At 40.6% G+C, this 15,865-nt stretch overlaps 1 protein-coding gene across 3 annotated transcripts in view; it reads right to left on the reverse strand.

Annotated features, from left to right (window-relative positions):
• The window catches only part of LOC145787485 (ubiquitin-conjugating enzyme E2 T-like), a 43,206-nt gene that overhangs the window by 12,519 nt on the left and 14,822 nt on the right, over nucleotides 1–15,865 (reverse strand). For 2 of the 3 annotated variants that reach the window (XM_082599253.1, XM_082599247.1), the window contains exons 2-3: nucleotides 14,108–14,283; nucleotides 13,773–13,871 (exon numbers count right to left, since the gene is read on the reverse strand). In XM_082599253.1, coding sequence (XP_082455379.1) covers nucleotides 13,773–13,871; nucleotides 14,108–14,283 — 275 coding nt within the window. Of the gene's footprint in view, nucleotides 1–1,066; nucleotides 1,481–13,772; nucleotides 13,872–14,107; nucleotides 14,284–15,865 lie in introns of those variants that run through there. The other variant, XM_082599239.1, reaches the window with a different exon arrangement.

Raw genomic sequence — 15,865 nt, forward strand, 5'->3', positions numbered from 1 at the left:
AACTGGACCCAACTACCGTATCTTGGCTGCACGAGGAGGCATTGCCAATCTAAGCTGCTACAAGTCAAACGAGAGAAGGGAGTTTCTGAAAAAATTCGGCGTATCTTAAATGGAATTGGTGTAAAAGTCGCTTTGAAACCTTTCTTGACAATAAGTAAATTTTTGCCGTCTTTAAAAGACCCCTTGAAACAAAGCGAAATATCAGGTTTAGTGTACCAAGTTTCTTGTGATGATTGCAATTTAATTTATGTTGGCCAAACAAAACGAGATCTTAAATGTCGCATTAATGAACACAAAAGAGCTTTCAAATATCAACGCCCGGAACATTCTGCTCCCTGCATGCATGCCATAACTTCAGATCATAAGATAACTTGGAGCAATTCTAAAATTCTAAAAGTTGAAAGTGATTATAGAAAGCGAATGTTTTCTGAAAGTTGGTTCATCAATCAAAAGCCTCATGTAATGAATCGGAATGATGGCATCTCTTTTCCTGCTATCTACAAAAAACTATTGTACTAGTGGTTATTTGACTTTTTTTAAATTGGTTTCATGCTGATTGTAAAACTGTGCAGTAGTGCGTATAAAAACTCGATTCATCATGACTCATGCTGTTCACTCTCCTCTCTTGTTGTTATTTAAGTTTCTTGTTGATAGTTAATATGTAAGTCCTCCTTTTTCTAAATTATTTCAAACTTTGCGTACGATAATTTTTTGTCTAGAAGTTGAATTTTTATTTTGCATGTTGAGTTGATTTCAGCAACATGGTCCTGTGTTTTGCCATGCTAGACAGGCAGTCACTACCTGGTCTAGCCCCCTGAAGAAGTCAGTCGTGTCTGATTGACGGAACGTCGGAATAAAAGCAGATTGTCACTGTATACATCTTGTGATAGTTTAGCTTAATTTGCACCAGTAGAACATCTCATATTATTTAATTTAATGCCTGGTGAACAGTCTCATTCAATTTTCAGCAATGATATAATAAATCCATTAAAAAAAACATTGCAATAATGGTGAAGATGTGTGAGATGAGACATTAATGAAATAGGTAGGCTATACTGTATTACAATGTTTTGTGATGTGGAATAAGTATCTACAGGGTGAACAGAAAGTCCTTGGACCAACTTATAAACGATTTATTCATAGAAAATAAATAAAATTTATCAAAAGGGTATCACGATGAGAGCTTACAATACTAAGAATAGACTTCTTTATTTATTTTCAGTGAGGCCAGCCTTTACTTGGATAACTCCCTCAATTCTTTGTAGGAAGTTTTCGACCGAGACACATAGCTCATCCTGGGGTATTTTGGCCCATTCCGTAGGAGTGATTGCGTCAGAGCATCAACACTTGCGTGAGCAACGAAACAGACCTTTGCCTCCAATAACGACCACACACAAAAGTCCGTGGGATTTAAATCAAGCAATGAACGAAGCCACATTTCCTTGCTCCAGAATCTTGGAAGTTGACGTGAGCACCAGTCCTGAAAGTAAGTTCTTTAAATCTATTCACAACATGGTAAACGATAGAATTGGAAACTTTTACGAGCTTAATGATCTCCCAGTTGGTTTTCCCCGAGCAATGGGGCTGAATGATGGCTTCTCTTTAGCTCATTTTAGACCTTACAATTAATGCTTACAATTGGACCTAAACATTAGAGAGCTTAGAAAGATATTTAACAAATTAAAATGCATATAAGTGACATTCAATATGTTTAATCATAAAATGAAAAAAAGAAAAATGAAACAACGAACAAGCGACTACAATAAAAGAAAAAACAAGCAAAAAATTATTATATGACGTCATAATGACGTCATTAATAACACAATTTTGTGTGATTTTTATCTCGTGTATTTTGTAGTCGCAGTCAGTTCAAATGTAAAAAATAACTTATCTAATTGCATAAAAATGCCGTAAAAAGAGCTCAAATTGAATTGAGGGGAATCCCCAATTTGGAGGTGATCACGTGACCCAAAAAGTTGCGGCACCCACTAAAATTGAAGTTAGATTCATCAACTACAAAAAAATGCAAGTAAACAACGTATAACACGTTTAGCCTAAAGATGCTCATTTTTGCCCCTAAGGGCCTGCACTATTGTCGCACCCACGGGTTGCCCGGTATTGCAGTACCTCCGGGTTGAGGTGCTTGGGTTGTATCGTGATGATGGTCTGGCTATTTTGCGTAATTTATCTGGCCCAAAAGTTGATCGTTTGAGAAAAAATGTCATTCAATTATTTAAACAACATGGCTTAAATATTACTGTGGAGACTGGCCTAATTGAAACTGACCCACCCAACATTAAGAGACAAATCCCGACTATGATTGCAAAGCGATTGTCCGCCAGACCGCCACATCATTTGACCAGAAAGAATTTGATAAGACCACATCTGTTTATAATGATGCCCTTTCGAAAAGTGGTTTTACGGAGAGAGTTTGCTACAATCTTGCTAATAACTTGCGCACATCTAGGAAAAGAAGTCGAAAATTTTATGGTTTAATCCTCCTTTCAGCTTGCAGTTGATAGCAACATTGATAAGGCATTTTTCAAACTCATTTCCATCCACTTTCCGCCCCATCATAGATTGCATGAAATATTCAACCGTAATACTATTAAGCTGAGCTACAGTTGTACTCCGAATGTTGCAAGCATCATATCCTCCCACAATAAACCAATATTGCAGGCTGATAATGAACCATCTCAGTCTGGTTGCAATTGTAGGGTGAAGCCAGATTGTCGTTTGAATGGGCAATGCTTGCAGAAGGCCGTTGTTTACAAAGCCACCATTGATGACAGCCCGAAGGTTCTTAATTACATTGGTTGTTGTGAAACTACTTTTAAAAAACGTTTTTCCAACCATAAATGTTCCTTCATGGATAGGTCTAAACGAAACAGCACGGAACTATCTAAGGCAGTTTGGGACCTTAAGGACAAGGGTGTTGATCCTAAAATAGCATGGTCCATCCATACCTGTGCTCGGCCTTATAGTGGGGATAGTCGTAACAATTGTGGCCTCTGGCCAGTGCTTCCACTTTGAAGGATTTTATCCCGAAATCGGGATTTTTCAACGCTTTGAAGGATAAAAAAGGGAAATGAAGATAGGAAGGATTTTTTAAGGATTTTTAACAATTTTACAAGGAAATTTTGTCTTAAAAAGGGAATTGTTGTTTTTAGCAATTTTAAAGAAAAACTTTTTAATATTCCCTTTAAAAAGTTCTAACAACGATTGGAATAACGATGAACAGCTGGTTTCCGTCGTCCCTCGACATCCGGAACCCCTCTTGCTCTCTTTCCCATCCTCACCTTTCTGTCACTTGATTTCATTTTTCGCCATTTTGGGAATTGGACGTGATTGCAGATTGCAGTGAGTGAGTAAGTTCTCAGTTCTTTTAGTTAAAATTAGGTAATCCGTTGATTTACAGACATAACTTTCCCTGGGTAAAATTGAATTTCCGAAAGATGATGATGTTGTTTTTGCTAGTTTGTTTTATTTGTTTTCGTCATTGTTTTCAGTGTCGTCAAGTTATAGCCTATCTATTTTGTGAGTCGTGCAAGGCCTATGGTGCGTTGCGCTTGAAATGGCTTTGCCCGTGGTAGGATTTCTTTGTGGGGTTTTCTTTGCCTGCCTTGCTCTTCTTGCTATGAGCTAAACGCATCAAGACGTGTTCCCCTTAAGACCATCAGCACTCTTGATAACGCACCATGGCCGATCTTCATAGCAACTGTCCATACAAATCTTAAATATATCAGCTAAAGCTATGCGGGCTAATAAAGCTATAGCCTAAATTTATTTGTTTTTGTTTTTTAACATTTTCTTTTTTTTCTTTTCCCTTCATATCTTAAATTTTTCTGAAGGTGTTGCGACCGTGCCAAATTTTTTTCAACTCAATAACTTACTTCGGTCACAAGCACGTTTTAACGTTCGCGTTTTGTCGCTTCTACCTTTTTCTCGACCTTTGCTATGTTGACATGTATTGTTTTGATATGATGGTCAGAAATAAAAAACAACTGAACTGCACTGAACAATGACAAAGTTCACTGAGGTTCGACTTTCGACGTACAGTTAGGAATGATAAGCTTCCGGTTTATAAAAGTTAGTTTTTGCCTATGCTATCTGATTATGGTGTCATAATAATAAAGGCTAGGCCAAGTAGTGTGTATACAACATGTATAGTGTACACAGTCAGACTGAGTTAGTATCATGAATAGGCCTAGTATCCTTGAGTTTTTAGTCAGTCTCAGATGATTGTGAAGATGTTACTGACAAGGAGAAAAAAGAGATAGCCTAGCCAATAGTGTTAAGTTAGCGGCTTAGCGCATCAAGGAAAACTAAACACAAAAATAAATTTGTTAATGGATCTGGATGGATAGTTTGTTGAAACTGGACATTTACCACCTGTGCATTTTCGCTGTTAGGGATAGGTTAGGAGTCCTGGTAGAAAAGATGAGAGTGATAGTTCGTAAATGATGTCCAGGACCAGGTGGTAATGTCCCAGAACCGACTAACTGACAAGCAGTTTTTTGGATGGACAGTGAACAAAGGAAGTAAACCATATTATTGTAAAATATAGGCTGCTTTTGTGCAGCCTACTGTTCTAATAAAACAACGTTGCTTTGACATAAAATCGAGATTACAATGGCTTTAACTGAGATTATAATAACTTTAAAGTTGTATTAGCACCTTTTTTAACCTAAATAATGTCAAAAATAACCTCGCCTATGAAGGAAATTTTGAAAGATTTCCGACTGAGAAAAAAGGGATTTTTCAGGACAAAAAAGGAATTTGAAGAGGATTTATCAATTGTCAGAAGTGGAAGCACTGCCTCTGGCTGAAAAGCTGGCCACTCTAAAGGCCGATAGTAACCACCTTCTGAACAAGCGTTCTGAACTGGTGGGTAAATGTCGTCATAGAAACAAATTTAAACTCAAGTACTTCAAAATAAAATAAATTTCTTTTGATTTTCACAGGTTACAAATTTAAAATCAAATTTCATTTGATTTTTACAGGTTTTAAAAATTTCATTTAATTTGTTCAGGTTACTACAGGTTGCTTCATCGTTTATCGCATTTTGCTTCATTGTGATCGTCGTCGTCGTCTGAGCTTCTGGGGCCGAGGGTCTATCCTTTTACCACCCCAGATTCACGATGTTCCCGGACTACACTGGAAGGCTGCTAGAGAGCAGCCAGTCTTTAGTTTCATCATCCATGACGCGCAGACCTTCCACTCCGTTAGGTGGCTTGAAGATGGTACAGTCATTGATGATGTGGTCTGCGGTCTGTTCCTCGGCACCACATTCACAGGAGGAGGAAGAAGCCATTCCCCATTGGTGCATGGTTGAGCGGAAAAGGCCGACGCCCGTACGGAGACGGTTGAGGCGCACCCACGCCTGTCTCTGTAGTGTCAGGCCGATTGGGCGTGTGTCGGCGTCGGGGATGAATGAATGGAGTCTGGTGGTGCTTGACCTCCATTCAGAATTCCATTTATGGTCCGCCCAAGTAGCCGCAGAGATGTCTTGTTCATCAGCTTCGTTGATCAGAAGCCGAGCGGCTGGCACGAATGGGTGTCTTGATTTCAGTCGGCGGGGGTGCCCGTTTGGGAAGGCAGAGATCTTGTGGTGGAGAAGATGATTAGGCTCCAGTGCCCGTCGACCGAGGGACAGAGTGGCTTCTTCGCGACGAAGCTCAGCAGGTTGGATGCCAGCGAGAATGGGGAGATTGTCCAATGGTGTGGGATGCAGGCATCCGGTCACTGTGCGCAGGGCGCTGTTTATGGCAGTGTCGATGTTGTGGCGGTGAGCACTGCGGCACCAGACAGGTGCACAGTACTCTGCTGAAGAGTAGACAAGGGCTAAGGCTGCTATTCGCAAAGTGTCAGCCCTCGCCCCCCAGCTAGAGCCTGCCAGGCGCTTCAGTAATGCAGCGCGAGATGTCAGTTTCTTGCGCAGTGACACCAAATGGTGGCGGTATGTGAGCGATCTGTCTAGTGTCACCCCAAGGTACCTTGGCTCGGGACAGAAGGACAGAGGTTTTCCGTTGTTGTGGACATGTAGCTCACGATCAGCTTCCCGATTGTGTAGGTGGAAAGCTGCCGCCACAGTTTTGGTTTCGCTGAGTTTCAGTCTTTGCCCAGAGTTTGCTTTTTGGTTTCAGCATTAAGGCCTCGTACATTCCATGTGCCGATGGTGATTTCCCATGGTATAGTGTTGGGCCTTGAAGGTGCTTGTTGAAAGTTAGACATCTTTCCGAGGTTGGGCCGAGGGTTTATCCTTTTACCACCCACTCGGTGTTTATGCGGCTGTCAGCCCGCAAGCCTAGACGATGATTAGCTTCCTGAAAAATCAGTACTGACAGGGTGAACCGCGAGAAGGTTATCGTCTTGTGGAGAATTGCCAGTACAAAACAGAATGGAGATCCTATCAACCTTGTTGAAAGACTGATCGAAGCCAGCGGATGCCAAACGATTTGGCCACACTGGCGGCGGAGACAGTTACAATAATAATAATAATGAGTTTCAGTCGCCAGTTCTGGAGATAAGCTGAGATGGTTTGCATGTCCTGGCTCAAGGTGTCTTCTAGATTTTCCCACGACTTTGTGGAGTGGAGAATTGCCAGATCGTCCGCATAAGCGTATTTTGCGGAGACCGTGGTTGGCAGGTCGTGGGTGTAGATGTTAAAAAGAAGTGGAGCCAGGACCGATCCCTGTGGGACGCCGTTTTTCAAGCGTCTCAGTCTGCTTCGCCGTGGGTTGCCGGTGGTGAGGGTGAAGCTTCGATTCCTGACAAGTTCCATAATCATATGGACCATATGTCGGTCAGGAAGCAGGCGAAGCAGCTTGTAAGTAAGGCCGCGATGCCATACGGTATCGTAGGCAGCTGTGAGATCTAGAAAGACAGCGCCGGCCTTCTTTTTTGCCTCAAAGCAGTCCTCGATGTCTTGGGTCAACAGTGTGACCTGATCTACAGTGGATTTTCCGCGCCAAAACCCAGCTTGCTCTTTTGGAAGGAGCGGGTCGATGATTGGGTTGACGCGGGCATAGATCAGTCTTTCGAGGATCTTGAAAGGAACACAGAGGAGGGATATCGGACGATAACTCCTTGGGTCCTCTGGTGGCTTGTGAGGCTTAGGGATCGCAACTACTAAAGCTCTTCTCCAGATTTTTGGGATTGTGAGGTGGTGCAGGCAGGAAGAGAGGAATCTACGTAACCAGGACTTTAGGGCATGGCCAGCATGGAGCACAAGCTCAGGGCAGATCTTATCGGGCCCTGGAGACTTGTGTGGTTTCACTAGGCGGAGGGCGGTGGCGAATTCCTCTGGAGTGAAGTCTCCAGAGATTGTTTCTTCTGGTGGTGTTTCCACTCGCCATAGGGCAGACACTTCCTTGGCAACAAGGCGGGATGCCTTGCGGTCCTTTGTCTTGTACACCCCGTTCTGCACTAGCTGGGAAGCGATGGCATTAGCAGAAACGGGGCACTGACGAGGGGAGTTTGCTGAGCGCCCAGTGAGGTTGTTGATGATGCTCCATGCTTTGCGGCTTGAGTGTGAGAAGTCGATGGTTTGGACAGCTTCGTTCCACCGCTCAAGCTTCTTTGTGTCCAGCCGCTCAAGTAGTCTGGTGGCGGCGGTGTTTGAAGCAGCACCACTTGTGGCGGCTAGGTATGAGCAGTAGAGAGTTTCACACTCAGAGTCCCAGCATGGTTTATAGCTGGTTCGATGGCCACGTGGTATTGTGGCCTTTGCCGCAGTTATTATGGCATTGCAGAAGTCCTGGTATGCCTCGTCTGCGTTGCATGTTTCAGTCGGTGGTAACTTTGCAGCAGACTCATTGGTCAGGAGGCTGTATTGATTCCAATCGGCTTTTTTGAAGTTCCATCGCTTCACCGGTGAACTCGGGACAGGAGCCACAAGTTTTGGGGCGGTGATGAGGGACGGCCGGTGTTGGGACCGCGGGAACTTCTCAAGCACACGTCTGTCTGGAAGAGAGCTGTCGACACTCGCGAAGGCCAAGTCAGGGTTTGTCCCTGTTCCCCAGCGGCCGGAGTGAAAACTGGCTGGTTCCTTTGGATTGAATAGGAGGGCAAGATGGTTTGTAGAGGCCCAGTCAGCCAGCAATTCTCCGTCGCTGCTTGTGTTGTTGTAGCCCCAGTCGATGTGCTGGCAGTTGAAGTCGCCAGCGTAGAGACTGGGGGAGGGGAACGTTGGAAGGGATGATGGCAACATTCGCGAGGGTGGGGGCTTGTAGATGTTGACGATGTCTTCATAGCAACTGTCACTCTGCGTGACAAAAAAAATTAAGCCTTTCCTAAACAAACAAGCACTTCTCTCCATTTACCATTCTCTAGTTGAGAGTCAGATATTATATTGTATCTCAACATGGTGTCATGAAAACAAAACTACATTGCAAAAGCTACAACGTACATGCAATAACTTTCTTCGTACTGTATTTAACATTGACCGCAGAGAAAGCGTAAAAGGTGTAATGGAACTCAATAATTTAAAATCAATTAACCACATGAAAACTACAGAGATTGCAACTTTCATGTTTAAATATTCAAAAAGGCTACTTCCCACAACATTCAATGATATAATTATGTGTAAACAATCAAGTAGCCTAACAACAAGAAGTAATTCTCCTTATATTCCGATATATTGTAGAATTAACACTTGCAAACAATCAATACGGTACATGGGGCCAACAGTTTGGAACAAGCTTCCCCCTACTACAAGAAATGAATGCAAAACTGTAAAAGGCTTTAAATTAAAAATGAACAAGCTAAATCTTCCTTGAAATAATCCCATCTAAGTATTACATCATGCACCAAACATACTAATATTATTTTTTTTGCCCAGAAATGATAGGCCAATGTGTGTAGATTCATTAGCAAAATAGTAAGGTTGTAAGTACTCCTACTGGCCTTCTGGTTCTTGTGTTTTTTGTCCACAGAAGTTCTACAGAGTCTTCAGAAGTTTCTCCATCCTCTTCGACCAATCGCCATCTTTCGGTGAAGCGGTGGCCATGTGCTCCAACCAGTTGTTTTTTTTTATATCAATATCTTGGACTGGATCGTCATGCTATTGTCTGATTATTTATCTATTTTTCTAACATGCCAAATTGGATTTCTTTATCACTTTTGTTATGGTTTAACGTGTAAAACATATACACGGTAACCCAAATTTATCATATTTCTGTGACATGCCACTACTACTTCCCAGGAATCCCAGCTAGCGATGCCTGCCGTTTTTGCATTAATTCAACGTTTTCTAACGTTGGATCAGTGTGGAAGTGACGAGTTTAGCTGACTGGGGTTTAAAATTATCGCTTTATCAACGCAACTTTTATCAAAGCACGCTTGATATCTTCAAGACATAACTTCCCTGGGTATAATTGAATTTCCGAAAGATGATAATGTTGTTTTTGCTAGTTTGTTTTATTTGTTTTCGTCATTGTTTTCAGTGTCGTCAAGTTATAGCCTATCTATTTTGTGAGTCGTGCAAGGCCTATGGTGCGTTGCGCTTGAAATGGCTTTGCCCGTGGTAGGATTTCTTTGTGGGGTTTTCTTTGCCTGCCTTGCTCTTCTTTGCTATGAGCTAAACGCATCAAGACGTGTTCCCCTTACGACCATCAGCACTCTTGATAACGCACCATGGCCGATCTTCATAGCAACTGTCCATACAAATCTTAAATATATCAGCTAAAGCTATGTGGGCTAATTAAGCTATAGCCTAAATATATGTTGTTTATTTGTTTGTTTTTTTTTGTAACATTTTCTTTTTTTTATTTCCCCTTTATATCTTAAATTTTTCTGAAGGTGTTGCGACCGTGCCAAATTTCTTTCAAATCAATAACTTACTTCGGTCTCAAGCACGTTTTAACGTTCGCGTTTTGTCGCTTCTACCCTTTTCTCGACCTTTGCTATGTTGACGTGTATTGTTTTGATATGATGGTCAGAAATAAAAACAACTGAACTGAACTGATGTTGTAGTCTGAGATACATATGCACACCCACTCAATCTCGGCATCAGTTGGAGATTGGTCGACAAACGTCCACTTCAGGCTCTCATGCACAAACGTGGCAATGCCGTGCTTCCTGCTTAAGGTAGACCCGGCTAGCGTGTAGTTGGGAATGGCTAGCCTATCTGCAGAAGTGCAGTGGGTCTCCTGGAGGAGGATGACGAGTGCCCGGTTGGTATGGGCAAGCTGCTCCACAACTTTGGTCTTGCTTGTTGTGTAGCCTTCTATGTTGAGCTGCAGAATGGTGGGGCGTCTGAACTTGCTATCAATTGCCCCTTGCAGCTGTGCCGTCCGGGTGGAGGCTCTTTGTTGACAAATTTCGTTTCTCATCTGGTTGAAAGCAGATGGTACTCACAGGATGGGGCACGAGGAGCCATTTGTCGTCCATCCTTTTGTCGTCCATCCTTCATTGTGATGTCACAGGTGTTCGCATCAATTTGCTTGATTTCAATCTGAACATTCTAATTGAGGCTTTGTGGTAACGGATGGAGGTAGCCCTTGGTAATTCTGAGTTTTTTTTGCAGATTAGATTATGGTTTTAATATTTAATATCTTTTCAGGAATTGCAGGTTTAAAGGTTTTTTTTTGCAGATTAAATTACAGTTATAATATTTAATATCTCTTCAGGAATTACCGATTTATTGCTTTTGCATGTTTTTCAGAACTTCTGATGATCCGTGTCTACACGGACCACACCTACAGGTGAAACAGGCTGTTAAGGATTCAGATAGTAAGAACTATATTTGATTTATATATTTTTTTTTGTAAATCTAGCTAACTCTTCTTTTAACTTCACCAATGATCTAAAAGAATGGGTAGAAAATAATCAAAAAAGTACAGCGTATCACACCAAAATTGGCAAATTCAAGTCTGTTACGTTTAACTTGAAAGCACTTGAATTTGACAAGGTACTGTGTAGCTCCTGCTCGCTCTGCATAGGTCATTTTCTGACGCCACTCATGATTGATTGTGGAATCTGTGTAATCCTTGAAGGTTTATAGCTCATTCCTGCGCTTTTCACAACCCTTAGGATTGGAATTCCATAGAGCATGTGGCTGCTCTCTCACAATTGCGTTACATATATATACATAGTTTTACATCCAGCTACATTGTTAGTTTGTTGCATACCGCTTGTATAAAAGAGTATAAAAAAAGAAGTAAAACAGATAAAAAAAAAAAAACGAGAACTACAAAAAGAAACGTTTTTAACTATCCCGAGTCAGGTTATAAATTTGGTTCGATTTTTTAAAATAATTTTGAAAACTGCCGGGTAATGAATTATTACCATAATACTTGTACATAAATTTGACAAATTTTCAAAATTATATACATCTTTTAACTTTAAGATGTCAAGTTGTTCATAAAAAATGTGATATGGTCACTGGTCAGTCCATCTGCACTGACTGTCTTATTGTGCCAAACGCCAAGCTTTCCAATGTGTGATTTGTATGACGACCCTCCAAATAGACACTCAGTATATTAGATATAAGGTTTTTTATGTACAGCCATAGGCGCCGACTTTTATTTTTGCACGGGGTGGCGGATAGCACAATATGGCAATCTAAAAACTTTCAAACTGCATGTTTTTGTTTGATTTTTACTAAGCGTGTTTCGTAGATGCAATTGTCTTTTCACACCTGATTTGTAGCTCGATAATTTACAAAGCAACTTTAAAACAAAGCACAGGAGGTATGTCGTGAATTTTATTGTTACGTTGCTGCTCTGACACTTAACATTTGGCAAAAGTATTTTTGCGAACAGCAGCTCTGTCAATCCAACTGTTAATCAACTGGTCAAGTTGTAACCGTGAAGCTTCAGCTTAATGAACATTTAAAATTAGGACGTGGTTCAATTGCTGTTGCGTCATGATAGATCGCAAGTAGGTTTTTATGCGCCTGAGTGCACTAAACGATCGCCTCGCAGGTGGTGGAAGGCAACGATAAGTATATTTTCACAATGCAGACCACGTTTGAAATTGTTTCATTGCTTGCAAATAGATCAAGCAGTTGCGACATAGTTGCAAATCGGACAGAATGCTCTATCTTTGCATCTATCGTATTCTAGCCACAGGAATTCGCTCTCCCACGATTTTTGATAGCTCCTCCCTTGAACAGCGATTATTCTGCTCGTGCTCGGTTCTTCCATCTCCCTGATAATGCTAACGCCTTTTGGCAGTGGCACACTTTCGTTTCGTTCAGGCATTTGGTCACTTTCATGCTGGCTGAAATCCTGACTAGACGGTAGACGCAACAAAAATGACTCAATGGAAGGCTGCAATTTTGAACGCTTTTTCGGTGGCATCTTTAAGCTGAATAAAACTGGAATGTCGGCGAAAACTTTTACTGGACGACTTTTCGTAATTTTTTCTATGATGTAACAAGCAACTCCTGTGTCAGACCAATAAATTCCCGCCTCACAGTTTGTCACGCATTGACACGGTGACGCAATATTACTGCATGAAGTAGATAACAAAGTAGAAATTAAAGCATGAATTAGATGACAGTACACTCCAATTGAAATCGGAAAATAATTCAAATTGCAAAATGTTGAGTAATTGAAAAAGGTTGCTTTTATTATTGGGAATTGGCAGGGGGTGTAGCTTTCCTTGAATAGAATCATGTAAACGTGTAAATTTGCAGAACGTTAAAACTGCTACTTTACCAAGTGTACTTTTTAAATAAAATTCAAAAAGTTTCGAAAATTGCATTTTTTTAATGAAATTTAAAAATAGATATTCATTTAGGGGGTGGAGCTATCAATCATCGAGATAATTTTATTTCCAAGTATTTTATAGCTGGCTTAATTTATAGCGATATTATAAGCAGTTTAGAAATTTTCAAAAAAGATTTTTGAGGGAGGCAAGGGAAAGGTCGTATTTTATTGATCAATAAATCACATTGTAAACCTAACAAATGTAACAATGACTTATGACAAGTAACAAATAAAACGATCGCAACAACAACAAGGAAAAAACTCGTAGCCACGTGTTGCGTAATCTTCACGTAGCTTGCTTGATGTTACGCGAGTATCATGCTTGTGACAAAAACAATCATTTTCTTCGCAATACTGTATTGGTTCACCTCTTGCTTTACGTTGACTTGAAGCGAAAACCAATGATCAAAAAAAGATTTAAACGTCCGACGCCCGTTCGAATGACATTTATTTGCAGTAAGTAATGTAACCTAAACGGGGTGGCTGCCACCCCGCCACAGCGATTACGGGGTGGCATAGCCACCCGTAACCCCGTAAGTCGGCGCCAGTGTGTACAGCCCATTATTAAAGAAATTGAATTTAAAGGGAATTGAAGGGTCTATATAAATTGTTTCCGGTATTTCAAATAGGAAAAAAGTATATCATTCGCAACACCTCGAATGCCATAATGAACTAGTTCAATGGTTTTTAAACTACTAAATTTTTAAACTAAGGACTGGTAATCACTAAGCAGGTGCAGTGGTACACCCATCTCATTGTTGTGTGAATTTCCAATTGCATGTAACAAAAATTAATCGTTTTTGCGCGAATTTGCCAGTTTATGGTATGGTTAGTTTATGGTAGACCATGACACATTGAAAAGATCGCAAGAGAAGCTTTACACAAATTTTTTGAAAAAGTTTGAGATCCACTGAGCTAAAGCAAACGACACTAACCAAAGCTTCCAGAGAAAAAACAGATCACACTATAAGTGCAAAGTGGTTCTTCAAAATCAAAAATTTCTATTTGTGATTCACAACTTCTTGCAAACGTTATTATGTTGTAATGAAAACTTACAATATCAGCCATTAGTGGGTCATCAGGGTTTGGTTCAGACATTAACTGCTGGACTGTTGTCAATACAGAGATAAGATTCAAAGATGGCTTCCATGCTCCCTGGATAAGTAGAGTGTTACTGGATTAGTAGCAACAAAGCAGTTTAAAACAAAGGAACTGAACTTGAAAACAACAAAAACTTGCCCTTGAAAACTAATCACTGAATAGGGATCGGACTCACCAAATCGGACTCACCGAAACGGCCATTCCGGTAAAAGACAATACCGTACTGGCGTACTACTGTATATTGCTATATTTAGTTTGATTTTTGTGTCAAAACAGTAAACAACACAAACCTGTGGTGGCATCTTCAGTGTATCTAAGCATATTCTTCCACCTGTGTCAATGTTTGGGTGATAAATTGGTGTGATAAAGGTAAGCTTTGGTGGTTCAAAAGGGTAGCGATCTGAGATGACGATATTTAGATTGAAAATACCTCCTGCATAGGGTGTACCATCACTGCCAATTATTTCTGAAAAAATAATAGAATACTCCGAATGCATGCATGGAGAAGAATATAGCAGCTGTTCAAATTAGCATTTCTAAAAACTGTATCTCCATAGTTATATTTTGACAATTTACTCAAACAAGTATGATATATACAGGGCTGCGATTTGTGCCTTTTTCGGTGACGAGGTCACTCGACACGCGCCATCACTATTCGACAAACGCCGTGCCTTACAAAAAAAAAAACGAAAAAAAAACGGAAAATAAAAAGAAAAAAAAAACTGAGAGAGGACTAACCGTCGTCAGGTCGAGGAACAATCGGGAGGGGGGCATCACGTGATGCAATCATAAGAGTGCTGACTTACGTAAACTTTCTTGCGCCAGGTACTTCAAAGCAAGGTCTAAAAGTGACGCTTCACACGAGAAACTCCCGAGGCGTCAGCGCCGCCATTTTGAACACTGCGGGAGAATGCTTTGATCGAAGTTCCAACGCCTGGCATCAAACATTTCGCCACACACGTTTTGTGCTATTCGACATAACGGGTTTCTTTTTATAGATAAAATAACCGAAGTAGGCTACTTTAATTGCCAACGTGTTTGCAAGTTTGTATTTATGTCTGACTTATGTACTTGTTGTTCAAAGCTTGCAGAAATGTTTTGCAATGTGAATAAGGAATAGTAGACAGATAAACACGGTTGCAACTTGACTTCCATCCACTAAAAGGGTTTTTGTGATTACGTAATGGGCGGTTTTGCATTTGCATTCACAAAAGCACACAACCCAGCTGGCAAAACCCGTCGTTTTTACATTGATTCAACGTCTGCAGACGTTGAATCGAAAAAAGGAGAAGCGAAAAATATACTAGAGTAGTCTATCACGAGTCACGACCGCACTGTTTGATTTGTAGTGATGTAATAATACCAAAAGTAGCGATACGCACGCTGTTACGTTAAATAACTCAGGGGGAAAAGTAAGTTAATTTTGGGTTGATTCAACGTTCGAGTCAGCACAAATCTATTTAATTTTCCTGGCGGGTTACGTTACGTACCCAGACAGCAAAAATCATCATTTTTACATTGATTCAACGTCTACAGACGTGAAGTCAATGCAAAAATACCGAATTTTGCTGCCTGCGTAACAATGCCCAAGAAGAAATTTACTTTTGTTTTACATTAATTCGACATCTAGCGACTTTGAATTATCATAAAATAACGTTAATTGTTCAACCAGGTACCGGTAACAAATTAATATCTCACTGCGAGATGATTGCCTCGATTTACGTTTACACTAACATAATTTCGGCACAATTGAGATACTGCGGGCAAACACGAGTCTGTTTGATAAAGAACTAGCTGACAGAATCGGAATCATAAGACGCTGTATGGGAGGATGAAGCTGTCGCATTGTCACTGGAATACTTGAAGACGCAAAACTGCCAGTTCATTAACGCGCAATGCCATATGATCAGAAGCATTATTTTTCTTTTCTACCGAAGAACCGTTTATCCAATTTTGTATTACTTTTTTAACTTGACTCCGTAGCTTTTCTAATTCCGATTTGTTTCCATCATAAAATTTTTTACAAATTTAAGAAATTTTGAAAAATA

This window comes from Aplidium turbinatum, chromosome 2 (genome assembly GCF_918807975.1).
Source record: "Aplidium turbinatum chromosome 2, kaAplTurb1.1, whole genome shotgun sequence".
NCBI lineage: Eukaryota > Metazoa > Chordata > Ascidiacea > Aplousobranchia > Polyclinidae > Aplidium > Aplidium turbinatum.